This window comes from Chiloscyllium plagiosum, chromosome 7 (assembly GCF_004010195.1).
Source record: "Chiloscyllium plagiosum isolate BGI_BamShark_2017 chromosome 7, ASM401019v2, whole genome shotgun sequence".
Classification (NCBI taxonomy): Eukaryota; Metazoa; Chordata; class Chondrichthyes; order Orectolobiformes; family Hemiscylliidae; genus Chiloscyllium; species Chiloscyllium plagiosum.
The window spans coordinates 9,373,549-9,401,270 of NC_057716.1; the positions used below are offsets into that span (position 1 = coordinate 9,373,549).

Sequence of the window (27,722 nt, forward strand, 5' to 3'; positions counted from 1 at the left end):
CAGAGATAACTCCTCAGAAATACTGCTCCACCTAATACAGTTTAATGATTTAGTACAATATTTGTTATTATCCTAGTGCATGGCATTGGTTCTTTGTAACCTCAACAGTCAACTTAATACACTATCCCCAGAGCATATTTATTGTATAAATAAAATCAAGGAATTGGACAGCATTTAAGAGGCATTAATTTTTCTTCTTCCACAATATGGTCATACTGCAGTCTGGAAAGTAAATTATTACAATTTGTTTTATTATTTAATAACCTGAATAAGTTTTTTTTAATAAATCAGGTTTGATAATCATTATCTTTCATTTTTAAAACTATTCTCATATCAAAAACAATTGTTTTGCAGGAAACAACATGGTGAAACACCATTCCAACATAACTTGCTCAACTTTTAAATTAAAAACACATTACATAATGGGAAACTATGAATTAAGGAAAACAAAGCAATGTCATGTTGAGATGCTAAACAGGATTTCAGTAGCATTCTTATAGATATGGAAACAAAAATATGAGGAAACAATCCTAACTACTCCATTCATACACTTTCTAAACATTGGTTTTATGCAAAAGCCTACCCTAGATCATGGGCTTGTTATTTAATTTTTCCCATTTATCTTTTTCCATTATCTTTTCACTAAGCATAGTAACTAATTTTAATTACAATTTTGCAGGTTCCAAGAGTCCTCTGCTACATCATCAAATATTTTTGCATGTGACTTCATATGATCATTTGAAGGGCATATAAAATTTAAGCTTGTACTTGACCAGTGTCTACATATGTACTTTGGAACAATAGATTGGGAACAGGAGGATAAAGTCCATATGGATATCTCTTTTCCAAAATCTGTGAGGTCAACTGGAATGTCTCCATCATAGTTTCTGTTTAGTCACTTAATGCAACATAGAGTTCAGATTACACCAAGGATTTTTCTATCCTGTGGTTCAGTATAGGACTAGACAATGTTTTAACACATTGAACCATCCATTTATCTAAGCCAACTTCAACATTTTATTATTAAATTACAAAAAAAAGGTTAATTGAATTAATTAAGTTAATGGAATTGCCACTAAAATAAAGACTACAAACATTTTTAAAGGGCTAGCACAGCACTGTGGTTTACTATAAATAAAGGGAGACCAGGGTTATTTGGATAGTGAAGCATTAAAATCAGTTAAAATTGAGTTACAGTTTAAGCATTTTGATTATGAAAAAGTGAAAAAGCTAGAGATGGAATTTCAAAGGGCAGAAAAAGTTATGGGAAAGGTAGATAGAATTTTAAAAAAAATTAAAATTCTAAAGTATTGGTAGAAACTTGAGTACATGTTGAAAATGCTGATGAGGGCTCCAATGGGGAGAATCCCAGTCATAATCTAAGGTCATATAAAGAAATGTTTAAGTTTGCTCAGGATCTACCAAAGTTTGATGAAAGGGATGTTAAGGAATGCTTAATGTCCTTTGAGAAAGTATCAAAACAAATGAATTGGCCATAGGAACACTGGATATTAGATTAGATTCCCTACAGTGTGGAAACAGGCAACTTCGGCCCAACAAGTCTACACCAATCCTCCGAAGAGAAACCCTACCCTCTATATTTACCCCTGACTAATCCACCTAACACTACGGTAAATTTAGCATGGCCGATTCACCTAACATGCACATCTTTGGACTGTGGGAGGAAACAGGAGCACCCAGACGAAACCCATGCAGACATGGGGAGAATGTGCAAACTCCACATAGGCAGCAGTGCTAACCACTGAGCCACCGTGCCGCTCCTAAATGTACCACACAAAGCAAAGTGACAGGTCAAGGACAAAAATTAAGATTCACTGTCAAAGGAAGTTTATAGGGATTATGATCTGAAAAAAAAAAGACTAGGTACATATGAGTTAGTTCCCGAGGTGAAACAAATTTGAATGTCAATGAGATTGAGAGCAGGTCTTTAAATTTGAAGTTGTGGTCTATGACCATGATTCTCAGGTTGCCATAAAAATACCTTTATTGAGGGAACAAGGAAATCCTCAGAAATTTTAAATTGTTACATGCCGTAAAATCTCAAGAGATCATTGTGAAAAATACTTCTCTAAAGTAAATTCCTACATTCCATGTTGATTTATATCTGTTGTGAAATATCGACCTTTCACTTGTAATATTTCAAAACTTTCTACAAAAATGGGATTTCAAATCTAACAACAGATTCAACTGCACAGAGTGTCTAATAATCTATAACTGAAACTAAATCTATTAATCTATCTACCTAGTATCATACACGTATTTACATGTCATCTTAAGCATTTATGACTAATGTTTAGTAATTTTATGACAGACTTGTCTAAGCTTTAGCCAAAATACTCTACAAGTACAATTTTGCAAATTATGATAGTTAAGAAAATAATGTTTTCAAGTTGAAGTGATAAAGCAAGAAAACTGAGATGGTTCCTTTTTCTTCCAAGTGACCATTGCCAAATATTTACAGCTGTAAATGTGGCAGTTGAATAGTGACATCACGGAAAAATCGATGACTTATAGCAACCTTTGCAGAAATCCGCTTGTTTGGATCATACTGGAGCATTTGCTACAAAGGAAAAGGAAACCTTTCAAAAACTTTATTTCCCCACAATGGTCACTAAAGATAACAGGAACACAGATAGATACTTCTAGTGCTTGATTAATAATAGCACTTCTGATAATTAAAAAAATATATAATTCCCCATAGAGAACTAATATTCAAGAACACAACATTCAACCTAAATCTATTACAAACAAGTATGAAAAAGAATCAGGAATCTTATCATGTCAAGAACAGAAAAGCATGTCGTTAAACGCATGTGAGCTCATTAATAACATCTAAAAGTGTCAGAAAACTATTGTGAAACAACTTAACCACAAGAAATGTAAGTTGAGAAAAGTAATAAAATGCTTCCAACTGAATCAAACCAGCCTAATATTCTGAAATAATTATGCACTCAATCTAGTTCCCCCGCTCTTTCTCCTTCCCCTTTAGAAGTTTTCTTTTTTAAATATTAGGATATTTCCCTTTAAAAATTGTTAGCACAGTTTCTGCTTTACTGTTGTTTAATCAATCCTTTTCATAAAAATATATTCCAAACCCCTTTGGATTATTTGCTCATTGTAAGTTCACTCATTCATTCACAAGCAGATAATTTTTTCCCCTATGCATTGGTTAAAACTCTTTTTGAATATATTATTTTGAATATATTTCAGATCAACTCTTAACATTCTGAAATGCTTTTATCCTAGTGTTATATTAGTCAATCTCTTCTCCTAACTTTTCATGCTCTGGACTTTCGTATGGGTACCAATTAATATATACAATTCTTACTGCAATCTGCCAAATGATCTGAACAAGTTCAAGATCAATTATTTTTATACTCTATGGTACAGATGTTGAATATATAGAGCAAAATTTGGGAGATGTAAATGTGCAGCTATCAAACATGTATGCTATCATTCAGTGTCAAATTCCATCCCTATTTATAAAACCTACAATCTCATGTGTCTTTTTAATATTTTGATAAATTTGATGTTGTACTTTTTAAAAACAATTACAGATCTAAATGTTGTGTGTCTTTCCTATTTCGCTGTCCTCTTAAAAGCAAGAAATTCTGTAATTTGTTCTACTGAACCACAAGGAGAAACACTGGTACAATTCAAATTCCTGTACTTGGGTACTAGAACCATAATTTAGCATGTGAGACCCAATAGATCAAATTATAACATATAAATCAGCCTGGCATATAAGACATCTAGTTTTTTACCCAAGAAAATCATGTTCTTGCATAATTATATGTTTGACGTATAAGTCAAACCCCTCAACAGGTCATACTTGCATTAGTCAGCTTCAATTTTTCACCAAGAAATGAATGTTTTACTTACGGTATCTTACAACTAGGTATAAGGGATCAAGCAGATAATACGGGGTGTATTATGAACCTGTGCAGGAGTTTAAGGTATGCTCACACAGAGCAGGCCCCGCAGAACAAACAACAAACATGGTAACCATTCACACCCATGCATTTTTACTTGGCAAATAAGTTAACCCTGTTTTGGGAGAGATCTTTCCAGATGGCAAAGATCAACTTATTTGCTGACATTTACATATATTTTCAGTGGATCAGCAACAGGGTACTGATATAAAGTTATAGCTTAAAGTTTTGAGCCAATATCTACATCATTTTATAAATGTATATACCCCTTAATACAGGTCTTTATGCTCTGGAGGCTGTTCCCAAGACCAAAGGCCGAGATAAACATCAATTGCTGTGAAGGACCATCAGCACAGTGAAACATGCTCTTTGGTCTGCCTGAAAAGTGCCATCTTCCAAAGCAAGTAGCTGTCCATGATTGAGAGTTGTAGACTAAGATATTGCAACTTCAAGACTATTGAGGGACACTCTGAAGCTTGGGGTAGCAAACATAAAGACTGAATGGGGAAAGATTGCAGTCTAAGCCCCGTGGCCATGGTACACTGAGAAGGCTAGAACAAAATGTAAGATACCTTGGGCTAAATAATTAACATGGACTATATGTTATAAATTTAATCTGAAATTGTATGGGTAGTGAGGCAACTGTATGGGTAGTGAGGTACTTTCAACTGTATTGAAAGTAATTGAATTGTACTGTACTTTAATACTAACATCGAACTGTTATGTAATGTATTTTTACAAATTATGTGAATAAAGTATTTTTTTGAAAATAAGTTATAATAATGTATTGGGATGTACTACTAACCATCAGTAGGTCTTTGCCATCTATGTCCAGATTGGGTAGTATCTTGTTGAAATCTTGTCTTACCCACTGAGGGAAATTTGCTTTGTAATCGGGTAGCTGTGTTACCCCAAGCCACACAGCCTCATTTGGTGTACCAAGTGTGCGAAAAATCCTGAAAAGTTGATCAATCTCAGAATCTCCAGGAAACAAAGGTTTTCTTGTGACCTTTAATTGAAGAAATAACTCATATAAATCTTATAGGTGATTGTTATAGGGCATAGATCTGTGAAATTATATTGATTTTATCCTCTTCGTTTACTTTCTCTACTGAAAAATGAAATCTGACATTGGGACAAGGGCTCCAACTGCATCCTAGTTCTTCACCCAATTTCTTATACTTCATCCATGAGATTACATAGGTATTAACAAATTATTAGACTACAAAAGACACTATATCCAAGGCCAAAATATTTTTACATAATGTCCAAATGAAAGATTTTGTATAAAAACAGAAAGTGCTGGAGAAACTCAATGTGTTTAGCAGTATCTATGATGAGAAACAGCTTAATATTTCAAGTTCAATATGGATCTTCTTTGGAAGTCAATTTAAGGTCAAATTGCTTTCCCACTCAATCCCAGCTCCCCAATCTCCATCCATGACAGTATTGAGGCTGACTGTAATGAACTGACTGAAGCTGCTGTTCAAACCAGCCAACATAGAAAGGAACTGGAATCAAACCTGGGTGTTTTCTCATCTGAGTAAATCACAAAAGCCACAGACCTGATAAAATAATTAGCTAGCATAAGATCAAAGTAAGCTTATGAAATTTGTATGTCAAATATTTTTACACACAACAGGTTTTCTGCGTTATTGCTCACTGTCAGTCATAGTTTTATGAGAACAGAATGCTATGCTGAGTGGTAGTACCAAGAATACTTTGGAGTAGTCATTGCATTTTGGAACAGCAGGAAATGCACCATGGGGTCCTGAAGATTTTGAATATGTTTCCAGAGCCTTGAACTATTTGGAGTACTGAAAGGGAAGGTCTGGGAACATTGGGCAGATCATGGTATTATGAACAGTGTCCAAATTTATATAAAATATCTCCCTAGGTCTCATACTTACCTACAACTGTTCAGATAACAGAAATTGCTTGTGAATAGTACACGATTGAAAGTTTGTTGATAATGTAAAAGTTGCTTGTATAAATAAATTCTTAGTTTCTTTAAAGTCTTTATGGGCTCACAGCACCAGGGTCCCAGGTTCAATTCTAGCCTCGGGTGACTGTCTGTGTGGAGTTTACACATTCTCTCCGTGTCTGAAGGTTTCCTCCAGGTGCTCCAGTTTCCTCCCACAATCCAAATATGTGAATTGGCCATGCTAAATTGCCCATACTGTTAGGTGCATTAGTCAGAGGGGAAATGGGTCTGGGTGGGTTACTCTTCAGAGGGTCGGTGTGGACTGGTTGGGCTGAAGGGCCTGTTTCCACACTGTAGGGAATCTAATCTTTAAAAGGAAGTGACTAAAATCTTCATGGAAGAAAAATCACTCCTATTTTCAGCTCATGCTTGCACACAAATTGCATTGCATGATATGTTGAAAATTACACACACTCATGATACATGGGTTGCACACAGAGAAATTTTGTAATTGTTAACTGATTAGAAATGCTGAAAGTGGTTTCCAACTATAGAAATATCCAGTCATGCATTAGTCATTTCAATTACTAAAAGTTTTTCAAGGATGACTTAATTTATCCAACAATAAAATGACAGGGAAACCTTAATGTGTTGGAACAGAAAATTCCCATTATAAATGCTGACATGGAATTTATACATTGTAACATGTTGGTATATAGGAGACCAAATTTTCAATTGATCCCAGAGGCAGGTGAAGGCAGAAAAATTGCTGTCAGAGGGCAGCACATTAATCGTCAGCATTTCCTGCCTCAGACCATTTTAAGGAGGCTCAGTTGGAGGTGCAGTGCTAGTTAGGCAACTACATTTAAAAGACATCTGGATAGGTATATGAATAGGAAGTGTTTACAAGGGCATGGGTCAAATGCAAACATATGGGACGAGATTAACTTAGGATAACTAGTTGGCATGGACAAGTTGGACAAGTTGGCTGTTTCCTTGCAGTCCATCTCTATGACTCTATGACTAAGGAGTCTACTTAATGCCCTTTTCCTTTACCAAGAGGAATTTTCCAGTTGGCATCTGGGGCCTGTCAAGTGGCCAAATAATGCTCGGGATAGAAAATGGCCTCCGTCTAATGGCTAGAGTTCCATAGTAAGCTAACCCACTTGCTCAACTCATCTCTGCACTGATGACAATGCACAAAGGTGTGTCTGCAGTCCCCTCCACAGTAGTGGTCTTACAGTTGTGACCATTTTAGTTTTCAAAACGTTTGGAAATGCTGAGAGGATGCTTCCATTGTGAGGTGTCCTCTCTCCCCCTGACTAGCAAGCTTCCTTTGTCTTTGTGCTGGAGAATCTGCTATTGGTCCTCTAGTGTCAAGAATTTGTCCAGCATGTTTAATGAGATGGCAAACATGCACTTTGGCTATTAATTTGTCATTCATCTAAAAATTATGTCAGATGACTATTTTTGACTTGATAGGCAGTCAGGACCCTGATCTCATAATCCCAAACCCAAAACAAAAATCCCATGCATGGTCTATTACCAAGTATAGGAAGTAACTTTGACATGGGAGGAGCAAAATGTATTCAAGACCGTTAACAGATACACTGGTGACATTTCAGCAATGAGATCCTTTGTCACATTTTTGTGTGTTTTTATTTTCCTCAAACTTTAAAAGGAAAAAAAATTCTTAAAATAGTAGGAAGAAATAAATATATATTTCACACATACATATAAATACACGTAAAAACAACATATTTTACACATTAGTTGTATTTCTGATATAAATACCATTTCTGCAAAGATGCATCCTATGCTCCAAACATCTACTGCTGTTGAGTAAAATTTACATCCCATTAGAATTTCTGGTGCTCTGTACCACAAGGTTACAACCTAAAAGTGAAATCAATAAGGATATATAATCAAAGAATAATAAAAATTTAGAAAGATTAATTCACAAAATAATTGACATAAACATGTTAAATATATATTTGACTGATCACTGACACTAGATTAGATTAGATTCCCTACAGTAGGGAAACAGGCCTTCGGCCCCCCCATGTCCACACTGACCCTCTGAAGAGTAGCCCAACAATACCCTTTTCCCTGTCCTATATTTACTAATGTACTTAACACTATGGCCAATTCATCTGATCTGCATATCTTTGGATTGTGGGAGGAAACCAGCGCACCCGGAGGAAACCCACGCAGACACGGGGAGAATGTACACACTCCACATAGAAGTTGCCTGAGGTGGGAAATTTTAAAACTATTCAAGAGCCATAAACTATCAGCAGCTTTCAGTGATTACTTAGAAATGTAAATATTTATTGCTACTGAGGTCTGTATGTGGCTCAATAGTTGATATATAAATAAAATAATGAAGTCGGTCCTTGCACTACCTAGGGCAGGAAAACAAGACTGTAACAGATTTAGCATTATCTACCTAAATTTATGATAAACTGTTGCCGATTAACTGATCCCTGTGACTCAAAGCCTTTTGGTAATGAAGAAGTGGAGCCTGCTATTCTTTTACTATATTTTGGATTGATAAATATAAAGTCACTTTTTATCTTTCTTGACCTGTTGGCTGAATTTTGAAACTAGAAGTTAAAGTGTAATGCAATTCCCCTCATCTACACTATCTCACTGAATAGTTGATCCTGTGCAGTATATTATCCATAGTGACCAATTAAGACTGACACCCAAACTGCTGTCCACTTAAGCTTCCAAATCAAAATCCTGCAGCATTCTGATATTGAAAAATGCACATTAATTGGTTGAGCAACCTTTTAAAATGCCACATGTGAGAAAGGGCTAAATCCATAAAAGTTATACTGAGGGTAAAATTTCACCTCAAATCTTAACTTTATTAACCACTTCCAAAACTGCACAGATCATAATTACCTCATGGGTATAAGTGCGCACAGGAACTCCAAAAGCCCTTGCCAATCCAAAATCTGCTAATTTGATTGCACCAGCATCATTAATGAGCAAATTTTGTGGTTTTAGATCTCGATGGAGGACTCTGTGAGAGTGACAGAAGGCGACACCTTGTAGAAGCTGGAACAGATAACTCTGACAAGAAGGTGTTTTGTTATGTGAACATTCAGAAAAAGATTATTCAAACATTCTTAACAAATTTCACAGTTTTATCATCCTGTCAATGCATTACAAATCTTAAGTAAATCTTACTGTGCATGTTCATAATTGAGATAACAAAGTTGCTCCAATGGCTCCAGGATAAATGTATAATCTGTTGACAGAGGATGTTTTATTCCTGATGCCTGCAGACCTTTTTTTAAAATCTGATGCCTGCATTAATTAGATATATTAGGCAGTCCTCTTCTCCAAAGAAAGTGTGAAATTCCCTACAACGTAGTCATTTTGATTCAGGAATTAATATTTGTGCCAATCGCAAAAAAGTTGTTAATTAACTGAAACATCACATACAAAAAAAAATTATTGGAGGTGGAATGACTGGATCGAACATTAAGTCTGAATGCTGTGAAGAAATTAACTGGAAGTTGGTACAATATGATGGTTTCAGCAACTGCCAGGCAATTGAATAGAAGAATAAAGAAATGCTTGAAAATGTCTTAATAATAAATTAATACTTCTCAAAACCATCCCTAATGATACTGAGGCTGGCTTTTACGAACTTATTGACAATAGCATTTTCTTGATGCTAGATGATAGGATAACTGGGCTATAGATTCCTGCTTTCTGACTGCTTCTTTTCTTGAATAGACGTGTGACATTTGTTATGTTTCAATTCTTTGAAACATTTCTGGAATCTAAAGAATACCGGAAACTTAAAAACAAATGCATCCACTATCTTCACTGCCATTTTTATTTCAGACGCTAGGATGGAGTTCATCAGGTGCAGGTACTTTGTCAGTCTTTGGGTGAATATGATTTCTACATCTGTTCCTGGTGATAGTGATTCACTGTTTTGAGTTCCTTCCTCCTTTTTGCCTTTAATTTTCAACTATTCTTGGGGTGCTTTTTGTGTCTCCTGAGATGAAAAAAATACAAAACACTTGTTCTAAAGTCTTGCAATTTCTTTGTTTCCTATTACAATCACAAGTTTCATTCTAAAATGAAACAAAGCTTGGCTACTCTCTTTTCATATGCTTGTAAAAGCTCTCTGGCTGTTTTTATGTTAGCAGCAAGTCTACTTTAATATTCTAACTTCAGTCTCTTTGTATTCTTTTAATCATCTTTTGCTATTTTAAGATTTTCCTAATCTTCTAGTATTCTTCCGATCTTTGCAGCATTGACCAGCAGTAACAGAGGCAGGTAGCCACATTATCTGAGTAAAATGAGTGGTTTGAGCGCAAAGTCTCTCCTGCTTGGGCATCTGTGCTCAATGTGACTGGTTGGCAACAAGGGCTGCCTCGATAGGAAAACTGCATTCTTCTCTTTAAATTGGCTCTCCTTTGGACACCCAATTCCCATTGCAACTCCTGACCTACATGACTGGACCCAATGAGTCTGCCCAGTTTACCTGGGATAAACCTGATTGTTCCTCCTCCGTGTGATAGCTATAGTCGTGGAAGAAGCCACTGTTCCTGTTGAAATTGCTAGTACTGTGAGCTTAGGCCAATGATTGACTAAGAATTCTGAGAGGTGGCGGTGTACTATCCACCATGCAGGACCTGGGAAACTGTGAAGCTGATCAGATGGGTGCCTGGATGGTTTTTAATTGTGTTCAGGCATTGGTGAATGGCAATGACAGGGTTGCCAAAGGCTCCAAGCTACTGGATTGGCCTGACACAGTGACAATTAAATCAAATGCAAGTCTAAGTCGAACAAGTTCTTTATAAAATAGAATTCAGCCCACATGTATGCCTGACATTTCAGTTAAAACCAAATCAATATTAGTGTTTATTTCTCATTGAAACCTAGAAAGACTAAGATGATGGAACATTAGAGTTGATGCAAAACTTTGACAACACTCATGCTTGTTCTGATAAACTGCAAAGAATAAGCGTGCCACATAAATACCAAGCAATGATCATTTCCGATAGGAGAGTTTCTAACCACTTCCCCTTGACATTATATTCTGGAGGTCATCATTAACTGGAAATGTACCTGGATCACCCTCCTTAAGACTGTGGCTCCAAGAGTAGGTCAGAGGCTGAGTACTCTACAGCAAATGACTCACTTCCTGAAATCCAAAGCCTTTTTATAATTGTCCAGGGACAAGCTAGGAAAACTCTTCACTTAGCTCAATGAACTGCAATTCTAATAACACCCAGAAAATTCAACACCATTCAGGACATCTGCTTATTGGCATCTTTTCTACTATGTTAAACATTCAGTGTCTTCTTCACTGTTGAATTGTGTTTCTACTGAAGGCGCATTCATGACGTGGACAACCAGATTGATTACCAACCTACAAACGCCGGGGCTAACAGTGGGAGAGTTTCATGGTCAGTCAGAACCATGTGGGAGCTGCAGTGCAATAACCTTCCAGTGTTAAAAGAACCATAGAGTCATAGAGATGTACAGCATGGGAACAGACCCTTCGGTCCAACCCCTCCATGCCGACCAGATATGCCAACCCAATCTAGTCCCACCTGCCAGCACCCGGCCCATATCCCTCCAAACCCTTCCTATTCATATACCCATCCAAATGCCTCTTAAATGTTGCAATTGTACCAGCCTCGCCTAGGTTCTTGTCATTAACTATACTCTGTGCCAAATATCCTCTTCATTTTGAGGGACTACTAGATGAAGAAGATACCATAAATCAGATCTGCTGCACCAAATTACCAAGGCTTATTCAGCTGAATACTACAGCTGAGAGTCCCATCTTTGTCTTGAAGTCACACACCATTTTGTCTTGGAAATATATTGCCATTTCTTAATCATCACTGAGTCAAAGTCCTGGAACTAACAACCTTTATACAAAGACAGCAGCAGTTCACAACAGTAATAAATATTACCCTTGCCAGTGATGCTTTTTCAAGAGAATAAAATAAAATTCTAAAGTGTGGTGCCACAGAATGTTATGTTATGTGTTTATTCTCATAATTCTCTGTGTCAGATTCCACAATTTTATTCATTCTTGCATTTGTGCAAATTGTGAGGCACAATAATGTTTTAAAAAAGCAATCAAAACATCTCTACGCTTGTACTTCTGGTTGTAGTTGACGTAAGCTACATATTGGCAAAAGTTTGGGAAAATATCAACTGTATATCTTCTCAAAATGAACGTGGTGCCAGGTTTGAATCATGAAGAAGAGCTGGTAGGGAGAAGTTAGTCAAAAATGGTGGAACTGGCATTTGGTTCATGAAAATCTGCATGATAATCCAAGCCTGCGTAAATTATGTCGAAGTTTAATTCTTAATTACCTTAACTAATTGCAAAGGGAGCCCAGTAGGAGGAGCAGAATCCATATACTTCTTCAGATCTTGATTCAGAAACTCAAACACTAGGTACAATTTCTTTTCACTGTGGATAACATCTAACAGTCTAAGACAAGAGTATACATATTAATTATGACTGCTTGTTACAATACTATGCTTCAGTCGATTCAAATTCATGCTATTGCGAATTTCAAATATAAAGTAGAAATTTACCATGATCTCAGTCTCCAATCAAAACGTTTAAACACTAGCAAATTTTAGAATTGCAGCATGGTACAAATTATATCATCCAACAATTAGCTTCTCTTGAATCTGTTATACCTGCTTTATTTTATTATTTTTATTTTGTTTTGTTTTATTCTGACTCATAATTAAAGAATATATGGAAACTTCACAGAAAATAGACTTTTCCCCATCCATGCTCAGGTGTCTTTCCTTCTTTCCTGAAGTCATTAGCTCATCTCATTGTATATATCCAAAGGTAGCCTTCTGATTAGCAACCAGTCAAATACAAAACCATAGAATGTGCATCATCATGTAGTGCATTACAACCAAATCAGTTCTTAACTTGTGTCCACAAAATCAAATGTTCTGGATAAAGTTAATGTGAATTCACTAAAATCAGGAATGCTGAAACAAAAACAGAAATTGCTGGAGAAACTCGCAGGTCTGGTAGCATCTGTGTAAACAAAGCACAGTTAACATTTCAGGTTCAGTGAACTTTCATTGGAACTAATTAAGGGTCACTGTACCTGAAACATGGACGGTGCTTTCTTTACACAGATGCTGTCAGAATTGCTGAATTTCTCCAGCAAGTATTTTTTCAGATTTCTAGCATCCACAGTTCTTGATTTTATATCAGAAACTCTAGTTTAATTTCCCCTAAATGCTAGTCTTGCAGTCAATATATTCTAATCTGCTCATCAGCATCATTTAAATATGACTGCAAAACCAACCAATTGCTTTATCAGTTAAGTTCCTCCACAGTCAGGTACGTGGGCACACACAAAAAAAGCATTTCATATATAGCTCTAATTAAAATTGAATCCAGATGACTGATCAATGTGATGTGAAACACTTTCAGGATTTACGAGGACCAGAAACATCCCCATATGTGCCCTACGTACATGGCAAGTAAATCTTGGATCAAAGCATAGTGTGTAGCAGGAAAAGAAAGTTGAATGTAAGAAAGAGAAAAGCAAGCCTGGAGGAACAGCAATTACAGTAAAGTCAAGAAATTAAAGACAGCTAAAAAAAAGTTTGGAATGGAGGGAGTTTGAAGCTGAGAGGAGAACTGCAAAGCAGGCACAAGCGTATGTTCTTCTCTGCTAGAAGGGCATCTTGGGGTTATGACATTTATGTCCTATATGGAAACTTAAAACACTTTCACATAGAAAATAAATGCTGACACAAAAGGGATCACCAGACCTCTTGGAGACAATATTGTCTCTCATACCCATATGCAAAACACAACATTTTTATTTTTTCTCAAATTGCTGACCTCAGTTGTTGCTGTTAATATTAACCATAGAACAAGTACTTGTGTGGCATTTCTTGAGCCATGCTAACAATATTTTCCTCCTTCCATAAGATTGTTATCAATGAAGTTTGACTGGACTTAGTAATCTGAAAGAGATGTCTTCAACTTCTGATGTTGCCTAATATGTGTTAATAAAGGATGGTTCAACAAATAATCGACTTCCACAAGTTACAGTCAAACATACAAAAAATATTTAACGAAAAGTAAACAAAAAAGCTTACAATTTTTGAAAAATTTATAAATGCTATTCTGAGCTATCTATATTTCCTTGTTGCACAGAACTTTGCCTATTCAGACTGAAAAACAAGAATAATTTTTCTTACTTCACAATATTTGGATGATTTAATTCTTTTAACAAAGATATCTCTCGTATAGCAGTACTTGGCACGCCTTCCATTTCACTATAAAATATAAAAACATGTTTAAAATATGAGCACATCATCGTCAACTTCAGATGCTGGTTTGATCTTCAGCAATCGTTTATTTGTTTTCTTGTACACCTTTTATTTGGAAAGAAAACTGATAGGCATTAAAAAGAAATAAATCTGCAGGGTAATAGGAATACAGTGAGTCAATGAGACTGATGAGCTTCATCGATCGAGAACTCACAAGAATTTAATAATCTGAATGTGCTTCTCTGTGCTATTAGGTTTCTATATGAAATTCAGATGTTATAATTTACCCAACAAGCAGTACAGTGTGATCTAATGATTAATTTCCCAACTTTTTAATTATATTAGTATTGGTTGGAACTTCCAATATGTTACAAAGATCAACCTGAATAGTGAGAAAAATCATACAACATGGAAACAGACCCTTTAGTCCAACTCGTCCCATGCTGACTATGTTCCTAAATCAAACTAGTCCAACCTGTCTGCGTTTGGCCCATATCCCTCCAAACATTTCCTATTTATGTACTTATCCAAATGTCTTTTAAACATGGTAAATGTACCTGCATCCATCACTTGCTTTGACAGTTCATTTCACACACTGAACACTCTGTGTAAAACATTTGCCCCTCATATCCTTTATAAATCTTACTCTTCTCACCTTAAAAATATGCCCCTTAGTTTTTTAACTCCCCTCATTTGAGGGAAAAGACATTTGCTATTCATTTATCTATATCCTTCATGATTTTATAAACCCCTCAAACTCCTATGCTGAAGTGAAAGAAAGTCCCAGCTGATCCAGCCTATTTACTTAACTCAACCCCTCCATTCCTGGCAACATTCTGGTAAATCTTTTCTGAACCCACTCCACTTTAATTATATCCTTCCTATAAGAGGCAACCAGACCTGCACATAATACTCTAAAAGAGGCCTCACCAACCTCAACATGACCTCCCAACTCCTATACTCAAAAGTCTGAGCAATGAAGGCAAGCGTGCTAAACCTTTTCCTAATCATCCTGTCCACATGCGATGCAAATTTCAAAGAATTATGTACCTGAACCCCTAGGTCTCTCTGCTCTACAACACTACTCAGGGCTGAACATGAGAACAAAATAAAATTATTCGATTCTTTCAAAAATTGCAGTTTTTGTAAAAGTCAGAGAGATGTACAGAATGGAAACAGACCCTTCGGTCCAACCCATCCACGCCCACTAGATATCCTAAATTAATCTAATCCCATTTGCCAGCACTTGGCCCATATCCCTCTAAACCCTTCCTATTCATATAAACATCGAGATGCCTTTTAAATGTTGCAATCGTACCAGCCTCCACCACTTCCTCTGACAGCTCATTCCATACACATACCACCCTCTGCATGAAAGCACTGTCCCTTAAGTCCCTTTTAAATCTCTCCCCTCTCACCTTGAACCTATGCCCTCTAGTTCTGGGCTCGCACATCCCAGGGAAAAGACCTTGTCTATTTACCATATCCATGCCCCTCATGATTTTATAAACCTCTATAAGGCCTCCCCTTAGCCTTCGATGCTCCAGGGAAAACAGCCCCAGTGTACTCAGCCTCTCCCTGTAGCTCAAATCCTCCAACCTTGCCAACATCCTTGTAAATCTTTTCTGAATCCTTTCAAGTATCACAACATCTTTCCTATAGGAGGGAGACCAGAATTGCACACAATATTTTCAAAAGTGGCCTAATGGTGGCTCAGTGGTTAGCACTGCTGTGTCACAATGCCAGAGATTCCCGTCTTGGGTGGCAGTGTGGAATTTGTACATTCTCCCTGTGTCTGCATGGGTTCCTCTGGGTGCTCTGGTTTCCTCCCACAGTCACAAAGGTGTGCAGGTCAGGTGAATTGGCCATGCTAAACTGCCCATAGTGTTTGGTACATTAGCCAGAGGGAAATGGGTATGGGTGGGTTACTCTTCGGAGGGTCGGTGTGGACTGGTTGGGCCAAAGTCCTGTTTCCACACTGAAGGGAACCTAATCTAATCAATGTTTTTTACAACCGCAACATGACCTCCCAACTCTAATTAGATTAGATTAGATTACTTACAGTGTGGAAACAGGCCCTTCAGCCCAACAAGTCCACACCGACCTGCCAAAGCGCAACCCACTCAAACCCATTCCCCTACATTTTACCCCTTCACCTAACACTACGGGCAACTTAGCATGGCCAATCCACCTAACCTGCACATTTTTGGACTGTGGGAGGAAACCGGAGCACCCAGAGGAAACCCACACAGACACGGGGAGAATGTGCAAACTCCACACAGTCAGTCGCCTGAGGCGGGAATTGAACCCGGGTCTCTGGCACTGTGAGGCAACAGTGCTAACCATTGTGCCACCGTCTCAATGGTCTGACCAATAAAGGCCTCTTTGCATTATGGGCAGCACGGTGGCACAGTGGTTAGCACTGCTGCCTCACAGCGCCAGAGACCTGGGTTCAATTCCCGCCTCAGGCGACTGACTGCGTGGACTTTGCACGTTGTCTACGTGGGTTTCCTCTGGATGCTCCAGTTTCCTCCCACAGTCCAAAGGTGTGCAGGTTAGGTGAATTGGCCATGCTAAATTGCCTGTAGTGTTAGGTGAAGGGGTAAATGTAAGGGAATGGGCCTGGGTGAGTTGCTCTTCGGAGGGTCGGTGTGGACTTGTTGGGCCGAAGGGCCTGCTTCCACACTGTAAGTAATCTAATCTAAAGGCAAACATACCAAATGCCTTCTTCACTATAATGGGCAATCATAGTGTATCATTTAGTTTAAATGCCTATACTCATTCTTTCTTCCAGAATGAATTTCCACGCTTCTCAGACTTGCTGTGTATTTGTTGTTTTCTGGAGTCTATCTCCTCCTGAAGTTTGCTGTTCTCTTCCTCACTGTTTATTACATTTGCAAGTTGTGTGTCATCTACAAACGTTTAAATTACACTCAGATTATTAATATACATTAGAAGAGCAGTGATCCTAATACTTATACCTAAAGGACACCACAATATATGTCCCTTCATTCTGCAAAATATCCATTCACCACCATTTCCTCTTTTCTGTCCCATAGTCAATATTGTATCAATACTATGACTGCCAGGACTTGTTAATCTAATGGACTTTAATTTTGGTAATATGTAAGAATAGAACAGGACACCTTATTAAATCCACATACATAACATCAACAGTACCATCTTCATCATTCATCTAATTTCATCAACTCAATCATGTTTGCAAGTTTTTGTTTTTAATACGGCTACATAGAAAATCATGAGATAATAAATGACAACCTAACTGAAAATTAACTCTATCGCAATCATGGTTTCAATAATGTTCACCCCCCTCAAGACTGACATTTGGATGACTGGTTCATGATTGCTTGATTATTTATTTTATTTTCAAAGATGTAATACCCTTCATTCATCTGTCACTACATCAGTATTGAAAGAGGATTGAAAGATTGTGACTAGAATCTCATATTTTTATGCTTGCTTCTCTCATCAACCTAAGATGTATCCATTCTGGCTGGAAAATGACTACTTTGAGTCGTTCCAATCATTTATTTATTTCTATCTATTTTCCTCCTATCCAATTTCTCAAGCTCCTTCTTTATTGTAACATTAGCAACATCTTAATTCGTGAATACACAGCCAGCGTGCTCATTCAGTTGCTGAGCTAGGCCTACTATTTCCACCAATTTCCTTTTTGGTACCTAATTGGTCGGTTTGATCCTCTAACTATTCTTTTCTTCATTCTTAAGACTTTAGTAGTTCCTTTTATGTTCCTTCTAGTGTAAATTGACCTGTTTTGATGAGCTAGCATGTCATTGCATACCTGAAGTCAAAAACAACTGCAGTCTGTAGTTGAAGCTGAATGGGGACAACTGCCTCTTTAATACAGCTATATTTCACCATATTTTAAACTCATGAATACCAACCCTATTCTTACATCACATTTTTAATTTAATATTACTTTCATGGTTCAATAGAAATATTTAAACCAAATTAACTCGCGAAGTTAATAGGAAATAGCATGTTCTATGCAGCACAAGCAGAGAAGCTAGTTGATGCAAAACTTAGTTTTGAAGAAGGATCACTTCATTTGAACATTAACACTGTTTTCTCTGCTCAGATGCTGTCAGACCTGCTGATTTCTCCAGCAATTTCTGTTACTATTTAAAGTAAAATAGCTCCTCCAAATTTACAAGGTAGGTCCATTATAAATGTGGATACAACACATTATAGTAGCTAACAGTAGATGCTGGGAGTTAAAGAAGGCAAAATTGCAGCATGTCAATATTTTGACACAAACTCATTAACTTATGCACGTTTCAAGGCCTGCTAGCCCAGTGGGATAGGCAGATTTGAAAAAGGTTACCAAAATGTAATTAACTGAAGATATAAACCTGCATTTTGGGTCAAACTGCATAGTACAGGGGTTTCTCAGGCTATCTGAAACTCGCCAGGGGATTGCAGTGCAGGAATCGATGGGTCAATGAAATTCGCATTGGAAAGCCTTCAAATACTGAATCAAGTTAAAAGCTTTTGCTCACAGGTCTTATTCAGCATGCAATTTCACTGCTTTAGAGATAACTTTCAAGACCTTAGGTAATTTCAGACCTTAGTTTTACTTTATCTATACTTCCCAGTTGTTGGCCTTCTCAGCTTTAGTGCAGACCTTTGATAATAGGAACAGGTTGAGCAGTACTGATATCAAAATCACCACCATCATTGCTCACCAAAGATAGAGATGAACACAGAGCTCGAACTCACTGAAGGCAATATCCTCAACACAATGCACACTGACTGAGGATCAGCTTTCTGGATTTGTCACCTGGAGAAAGATATGCACAGTTGGCCAGGTTGAGGTTAAGATCACAACAGCATTGCATTTCTTTGCTTCTGCCTCCTTTCAGGGATCTACAGGAGTGTCCTGCAAGATTTCAATCTCCTACGCACATGGACATTTCCTACATAAGCAATGCACATTCTATAGGGAAGCCACTTATATTATTCAATTTGCAACTGATTTGAAACTATTCAGAATAAGACAGCCTTCAGATTCACTATGAAGATTTGATTCCAAAGTGCAGGAAGTCATAGATTACATTAATGTGACAATCAAGGTGACCAAAGATCAAGTAGCAGGATTTAAGAATTCACCTCATTAATACAGTCAAAACACATGCCAGAGGTGGGCAAATTCATCTCTGAAAGACACCAAAACTCCCAGTAAAATTCAATCATGGTAACAACCAATCAGAGAAAGGTAATAGAATCTTTGATGAGCTTATCAGCAGCAAACATGTGAAACAAGCAGCCTGTAATTGAAGCAGCAGTGAGAAGATAAGGACCAACAATCAGGAAGGGTGGAAGTAGAGGGACACTCAAGATTCAACAATAGCTCAGGTGGAATATGAAGCAAAGCTGGCATGCCAGAAGGATAGAAAGCCATAAAGTTGGGAAAGTGAATACAAAGGGAGACAGGAGGTACGTTGGAAGGAAAATGGTCTACAATGGGTAGAAGGTCAATAAAACGGGAGAAGGGTTGTTAAGAGGAGAGAGAGCATTTTGATACTTGTCAAAAACCAAGTGGAAATCAGCAAAATGTAGGTAATGAATTTGCTGCAGATGAAGGTGTAATCCATAACCTAAGGCTACAGGAGTTCAGAAGCTACTAGATGGGAGAAAAATGCCGTGTATGCTATTTCAATGAAAGCTGCCTTAACTGGATAATTTAATACTGAACAGTTTTATTTCATGAAGATTTCATTTTCTTTCTCCTGTCACCTTAAAAATATGCCCTCTAGTTTTGAACACCCCTACCCTAGGGAAAGGACATTTGTCACTCACTTTACCTATGCTTCTCATGATCTAATAAATATCTAAAAGATCAGACTAAACCTCCTACACTCCAGGTAAAAAAGTAATGGCCTATGCAGCCTCTTCTTGTAACTCAAACCCTCCAGTCCCAGAACATCTTTGTAAATCTTTCTAATTTACAAATCTTCCTTGTATAGCAGGGTGACCAGAACTGTACATAGTACTCCAAAAGTGGCATAGGCTGGGGCTATTCTCCCTGGAACATATGAGGCTGAGGGGTGACCGTATAGAGGTATTCAGCCTCTCCCGATAGCTTAAATCCTCCAACCCTGGCAACATCCTTGTAAATATTTTCTGAACCCTTTCAGGTTTCACAACATTCTTCGTATAGCAGGGAGACCAGAATTGAATGCAATATTCCAAAAGTAGCTGAACTGATGCCCTATACTGACGCAACATGATACCCCAACTCAATGAATAAAGGCAAGCATACCAAAGGCAAGCTTTCTTCACTACCCTCTCGACCTGCAAATCCACTGTCAAGGAACTATGAACCTGCATCTCTTTGTTTGCGTGAAGTACCACAGGGATCAGTGACAGGACTACAATTATTTATTTCATATATATTTATGACATAAATGAGGCAAATGAGTGTGGTATCACAAAAATTGGTGGGAAGATAAGTGGTGAAGATGACACAAAATGTCTGCAGAGAAATATAGACAGGTTAAGTGAGTGAGTGTCAAAAATTTGGTATATGGAATATAATGTGGAAAATGAAGTTTTGCAGAAGAATGGAGGCAGTATTATTTAAATAGACTGCAGGAAGCTGCAGCACAAAGGCATTTGGGGGTCCTCATGCATAAATCACAAAAAGCTAGCAAACAGGTTCAGTGGATAATAAGGAAGGTAACTGGAATAATAGTCTTTATCAATTTAAAAATCACACAACACCAGGTTATAGTACAACAGGTTTAAATGGAAGCACACTAGCTTTCGGAGCAACGCTCCTTCATCAGGTGATAATGGAGGGCTCAATCCTAACACAGAATTTATAGCAAGAATTTACAGTGTGATGTAACTGTAATTATACATTGAAAAACTGCCTGTTTTTCAATGTATAATTTCAGTTACATCACACTGTAAATTCTGGCTATAAATTCTGTGTTAGGATTGAGCCCTCCATTATCACCTGATGAAGGAGCGTCGCTCCGAAAGCTAGTGTGCTTCCAATTAAACCTGTTGTTCTATAACCTGGTGTTGTGTGATTTTTAACTTTGTACACCCCAGTCCAACACCGGCATCTCCAAATCAGTCTTTATCAAGGAAGTCTTGTAAAAACTATACAAGCTACTACTTAGTCCACCTAGGATAATTTAGAATATAGAACATTACAGCACAGTACAGGCCCTTTGGCCCTCGATGTTGCATCGATCTGTGAAACAAATCTGAAGCCCATTTAACCTACACTATTCCATTCTCATCCATATACCTACCTAGTGACCATTTAAATGCCCTTAAAGTTGGCTAGTCTATCACCCCCTTGATTTAAAGCTATGTCCCCTCATGCTAACCATTGCCATCCGAGGAAAAAAAGGCTCTCACTGTCCACCCTATCTAACCCTCTGATTGTCTTATATGTCTCAATTAAGTCACCTCTTAACCTTCTTCTCTCTAATGAAAACAGCCTCAAGTCCCTCAGCCTTTCTTCGTAAAACCTTCCCTCCATACCAGGCAACACCCTAGTAAATCGTCTCTGAACCCTTTCCAAAGCTTCCATATCCTTCCTATAATGTGACGACCAAAACTGTACGCAATACTCCAAGTGTGGCTGCACCAAAGTTTTGTACATGTGCAACATGACCTCATGGTTCCTCAATGCCTGTACCAATAAAAGCTAAAACACCATATGCCTTCTTAACAACCCTATCAAAGTGGGTGGCAACTTTCAAGGATTTATGTACATGGACACCGAGATCTCTCTGCTCATCGACACTACCAAGAATCTTATGATTCGCCCAGTACTCTGCATTTCTGTTACTCCTTCCAAAGTGAATCACCTCACACTTTTCTGCATTAAACTCCATTTGCCACCTCTCAGCCCAGCAGCTTATCTATGTCCCTCTGTAACCTACAACAGCCTTCGTCACTATCCACAACTCTACTGGCTTTAGTGTCATCTGCAAATTTACTAACCCAGCCTTCAATGCCCTCATCCAGGTCATTTATAAAAATGACAAACAGGAGTGGACCCAAAATAGATGACCTGTAACTGAACTCTAGGATGAATACTTCCCATCAATCACCACCCTCTGTCTTCTTTCAGCTAGCCAATTACTGATCCAAACTGCTAAATTGCCCTCAATCCCATGCCTCCATGTTCCGTGAAATAACCTAAAGTGGGGAACCTTATCTTACGCCTTGCTGAAATCCATATTCACCACATCAACCGCTTTACCCTCATTCACCTGCTTGGTCACTTTCTCAAAGAACTCAATAAGGTTTGTGAGACAATCACCTACCATTCACAGAATCATGTTGACTACCTCTAATCAACTTATTTCTTTCTAGATTATTATAAATCCTATTTCTTATAACCCCTTCCAACACTTTACCCACAACCGAAGTAAGGTTCACTGGTCTATAATGATCAGGGTTGTCTTTACTCCCCTTCTTGAACAAGGGAACAACATTTGCTAACCTCCAGTAAACAACAATGACATAAAGATCAAAGCCAAAGGCTCGGCAATCTCCTCCATGGCTTCCCAGAATCCTAGGATAAATCCTTTCCGGCCCAGAGAGGACTTATCTATTTTCACAATTTCCAGAATTGCTAACACCTCCTCGTGAATTGCAATCCCATCTAGTCTAGTAGCCTGTATCTCCGTATTGTCAACAACATTGTCTTTTTCTAGTGTGAATATTGATGAAAAGTATTCATTTAGCGTTTCCCCATTTCCTCTAATTCCACAACTTCCCACTACTGTCCTTGATTGGCCCTAATCTTACTGATTCCTGAAGGGCTTATGCCTGAAACATCGATTCTCCTGCTCCTTTGATGCTGCCTTACCTGCTACGCGGTTACAGCAACACATTTTTCAGCTCTGAGTTCCAGCATCTGCAATCCTCACTTTCTCCTAATCTTACTCTTGTCATTCTTTTATTTTATTTCTGACATACCTATAGAAAGCCTTAGGATTTTCCTTCATCCTATCCGCCAATGTCTTCTCATGTCCCCTCATGGTTCTTCTTCGAACTCCTTCCTGGTTAACTTGTAACTCTCAAGCGCCCTAAATGAGTCATCACATCTCATCCTAACATAAGCCTTTTTCTTCCTCTTGACAAGAGATTCAGCTTCATTGGTAAACCACGGCTCTCGCTATCGACAACTTCCTCCCTTCCTGACAGGTACATACTTATCAAGGATCCGCAGTAGCTGTTCCTTGAATAAGCTCCACATTTCAATTGTGCCCATTACCTGCAGTTTTCCTCCCCATCCTATGCTTCTTAAATCTTGCCTAATAGCTTCGTAATTGCCTTTCCCCAGCTATAAAACTCGTGCTAATGTGAACAGATTTGGGTCCCCTTATCTAAGGTAAGATATAATGGTAATGGAGGCAATCTACAGAAGATTAATTGATCCCTTAGAAGAATGAGAAGTGACCTTATTGAAACATATACATTTCATAGAGGGCTTCACAGGATAGTATATTCAGGACCTGTAATGTATAAATGTTAATAGAGTGTTGCAGAACTGTAGAAAGTTAGAAAGCCTTACTGTAGGATAAGGACAAAGGGGGGGGATATCAGTAAGGTGGTAGTAAGGTAGTAAGGTGGTAAAAGGGTCCAGCCAGTGTGCGTAGACACGCCCAGTTCAAAGATGCTAAGATGTATATCTAAAAAATGATAGTGGCATTGTTTGCAAAACATAATAAAAAGCAATGTCTCTTTATAGACTCTATCCTAATGTTACTCCCATGCTGAACATAAAATTATTCTTAGCTAAAAATTACGCCTGAAGATCTTTTTCAAATTATAACAGCATTTACCATAAGTAAATAAGGACCAAGGAACAGTGCTGGGTCCACTAGAGTCATAGAGATGGTCAGCATGGAAACAGACCCTTCGGTCCAAACCGTCACCCCTCAGCCTCCGATGCTCCAGGGAAAAAGCCCTGGCCTCTCCCTACAGTTCAAATGCTCCAACTATGGCAACATCCTTGTAAATCTTTTCTGAACCCTTTCAAGTTTCACAACATCTTTCCAATTGGAAGGAGACTAGACCACTGTTGGAATATTGCGTGCAATTCTGGTCTTCGTCCCATCGGGAAGATGTTATGAAACTTGAAAGGGTTCAGAAAAGATTTACAAGGATGTTGCCAGGGTTGGAGCATTTGAGCTATAGGGAGAGCTGAACAAGCTGGGGCTGTTTTCCCTGGAGAGTTGGAGGCGGAGGGGTAGCCTTATAGAGGTTTACAAAATTATGAAGGGCATGGATAGGATAAATAGACAAAATCTTTTCCCTGGGGTGGGTAAGTCCAGAACTAGAAGGCATAGGTTTAGGGTGAGTGGAAAAAGATATAAAAGAGACCTAAGGGGCAACGTTTTGACGCAGAGGGTGGTACGTGTATGGAGTAAGCTGCCAGAGGAAGTGGTGGAGGCTGGTACAATTGTAACATTTAAAAGGCATCTGGATGGGTATATGAATAGGAAGGGTTTGGAGGGATTTGGGCTGGGTGCTGGCAGATAGAACTAGATTGGGTTGGGATATCTGGTCAGCATGGACGGGTTGGACCGAGGGGTCTGTTTCCGTGCTGCACATCTCTATGACTTTAAGTAATCAAGAATTTTCCAAAATACGTGTCACTGTGATTTTTCTTTATAAACTGACTGTTCTTAAATGAGTCTTTCCATTATTTGGTTAGATGGCAGCTCATAATAAAAAAGGTGCTAACAGAATGATAGATGCCTGGAATTAATTAGCAAGCAGGAATTGGTCTAAGTAATTCATATTGAAATCATTGATAGCAAAACTTCATTCAAATTATCTACGACATTAAAATTGGAACATCAACCTCATATTCCTTTGCATTTACCGTTAGCTATCAGAATTGTTATTCTGCTCTGTCTTAATTTGAATTGTTATCAATGTTTACAGAGCATGTGATATATTTCCATTTTAAAATATAATTTATTGCTACACACGTACCTTGTTGAATATGGTATGGCTGGAATGAACCTGTTGTGTAGATCTGTAAACACCTTTGAAATGAAACTTGCAAATTTGCAACAAATTCCAAGCGAAGTTTGATTTTACACAACTGACTTTTCAAGAAAAAATTATAATTATGCTAAGTTCAGAATGGGAACTTTATATAAAATATATGTCGTTCAGTGGATGCATATTGCTATAAAATGAACGTGTGTACACAATCATCTTCAGATGACAATTAATAATCTTTTTAGCACCATTTTCCTTTGCTGAAGGTACAGAAAAGCAGATGAGCATGTCATTATGCAGGTATGTGTGTGTCTGTATAACTTATGTGAGATTTTAAAAACTTAAGTGCGGGCAGTCAAATAGCCAAATAAGACACCGTGGTTTTGCATCAGCAGAAAGTACTGGAGTCGAGACTTGACAAAAGTCACCTGTCAGCGAGTTACTTTTTATTAGTTTTCGTTTTGCTAATGGTCATAACTCACGCGTCCAGTCTTATTTTTTTCAGTGCCACCATCTCTCCTGTGACTTTATTCATTGCTTTGTAGACCACTCCATATGTACCCTCACCGATCTTCTCCACTTTCTGGAAATTGTCCATGGTTCCGCCGCTCTCACCACCGGAATTCAAGCTACCGCCACCGTTGTTGTTGCTGTCAACAACGGCGAGAATCGACCGCCAACGCGCGACGCTCGCGCCCTACCATCCGAATCCCAACTGCCACTCTCCCTCCCGCGCGCTACTAATCTGCCCGGAGACACTCGCATTTTCCCGCCCATTCGCCGCAGAACGCGCAATTTATTGGCTCGCTGTGACGCCAACGTGATGACGCCATCAAGGTCCCCATCATTTTGAAGTTCGCCCTGTCCCAGCGTCCGGCCTCATATCAGAAGTTTGGAAGTTGGATAAGGTACTGCAAGGGGAAGTACGGTTTTGATTAATTAATGAATTTGTACAGTCCGACTAAAATAAAATCTCTATACAGGAACCCTCAAAACATTTAAGAACAATTTAGACGAACAGCTGAAATGTCATAAACATGTGATGCTGCGGGCGAAATGCTGGAAGGTGGGAACAGAGTACGCGTATGTTTGGTGACCGCTTATGTAGGGATGAAGGAACTCTACATGCTGCAAAAAAAAATCAGTATTTGAAATAGGAGAATAACATCTGAGCAAATTGGTAGAAAGCTACATTTCTTTTAAAAAAGTGATAAAAGTCCCTGGAACACATCCAGATCATAAAACAAGGCCGAACGGTTGCTGGAGTTCTTAAACAAAGACAGAAACTCAGCAGGTCTGGCAGCATCTGTGGGAAGAAAGCAAAGTTACCATTTTGAGTCTGGTGATTCTTCATCAGATGAAGAGGTTAGCGAGCGCAGGCGTGAATACATGAACAGTGTTCAGAACACGAACAATAGAGTATAATCTATAGACCAGAGGGCATTGGAAGGGTCCAGCCTAGAGGTAACATAGGTACAGAAGAAACTTTCGACAGATGTGCTCTTCCAGCATCTGATTTCCAGCATCTGCAGTCATTGTTTTTACATTTTCGACAGATGAGTTGAGGCAAGGGTACACTCGGATGTTATGGTGGTAGAAATAGGCAGACCTTAGTGATATCCCAAACGTGTTTGTAGTATGGTTTTCAGACAAATGACAGGGAGAGGGTTGAAGTTTATAACTAGGGTGTGTTTCCAGTTTTTCCTTGCCAATGTTCAACTGGAAGGAAGTTTTTGCTTATCCTGAAATACAAAAGGATATTGCATAACGAATCTTAAACAGCTGGGTGCAAAAAAATCCCCTGGATTTAAATTAGGATATTCTCACTTACCCAAACTAGATTATTCCTCTACACTACTTAGGACAGATTACCTGTCTCCTATATTATAACAGTAACCTTATGTAAGAGTACTTCATATACTATAACATATTTTGGGATGCTTTGGCATCATGAAAATGCAGATGCAGATTCTTTCATTTGTACAATCATCTTCAAATAAACTGAAACAGATATGTTTACAAAGGAAAGTTTGTTTAAATTGGGACAAGATAATTAGCATTTTAAAAATCCTAATTTTTGGGCATTATAAATTGCACAAGATTGGAATTTAATAGACATAAAAGTCTAGAAGTTGTTTTTTAAAGTTTTCCACTGACCAATTCTAAATAAAAACAAATCAGAAGCTGCAGGCAGCAGTACAAAACCCATCACTGAAGACAATTTCAGATTACCAATTACATAACTGGTAGTTTGAAGTTACGTTTTCAGCTATAAGACATGACGGGATTATATACTTGCATGCACACCTTGCTTTTGGCTGTTGGGTGCCAAATTTTGAATGTTGATTTTTTTTCTCCCATAATAAATCTATTTAACTCGATGAACAATCTAAATCTGGTCAGTGACAGAATCAAAAATTCCACACCTGGTAATTAAATTTCAACAAGAAAACTTCTTCAAAGAAAAAGAGCTGTCCACTACCATAATGGCAATAGTT

At 38.1% G+C, this 27,722-nt stretch overlaps 1 protein-coding gene across 7 annotated transcripts; it reads right to left on the bottom strand.

Moving 5' to 3' along the window:
• Positions 1 to 1,706: 1,706 nt before the first annotated feature.
• LOC122551295 (cyclin-dependent kinase 2-like) lies at positions 1,707 to 27,233 on the bottom strand. 7 transcript variants are annotated; one of them, XM_043692986.1, is made up of 9 exons: positions 25,707 to 25,787; positions 25,213 to 25,265; positions 18,921 to 19,015; positions 14,122 to 14,199; positions 12,244 to 12,364; positions 8,788 to 8,958; positions 7,672 to 7,773; positions 4,759 to 4,962; positions 1,707 to 2,581 (listed from the first exon to the last, which is right to left on the bottom strand). In XM_043692986.1, the coding sequence occupies exons 4-9, from the start codon at positions 14,193 to 14,195 to the stop codon at positions 2,477 to 2,479; spliced, it is 777 nt and encodes a 258-aa protein (XP_043548921.1). In that variant the 5' UTR covers positions 14,196 to 14,199; positions 18,921 to 19,015; positions 25,213 to 25,265; positions 25,707 to 25,787; the 3' UTR covers positions 1,707 to 2,476. The 7 variants fall into 7 exon arrangements, with proteins under 7 accessions (XP_043548921.1, XP_043548918.1, XP_043548922.1 ...); XM_043692983.1 differs by having other exon boundaries at positions 25,213 to 25,799; XM_043692987.1 differs by lacking the exon at positions 25,213 to 25,265 and having other exon boundaries at positions 25,707 to 25,774.
• Between the last annotated feature and the right edge of the window lie 489 nt (positions 27,234 to 27,722).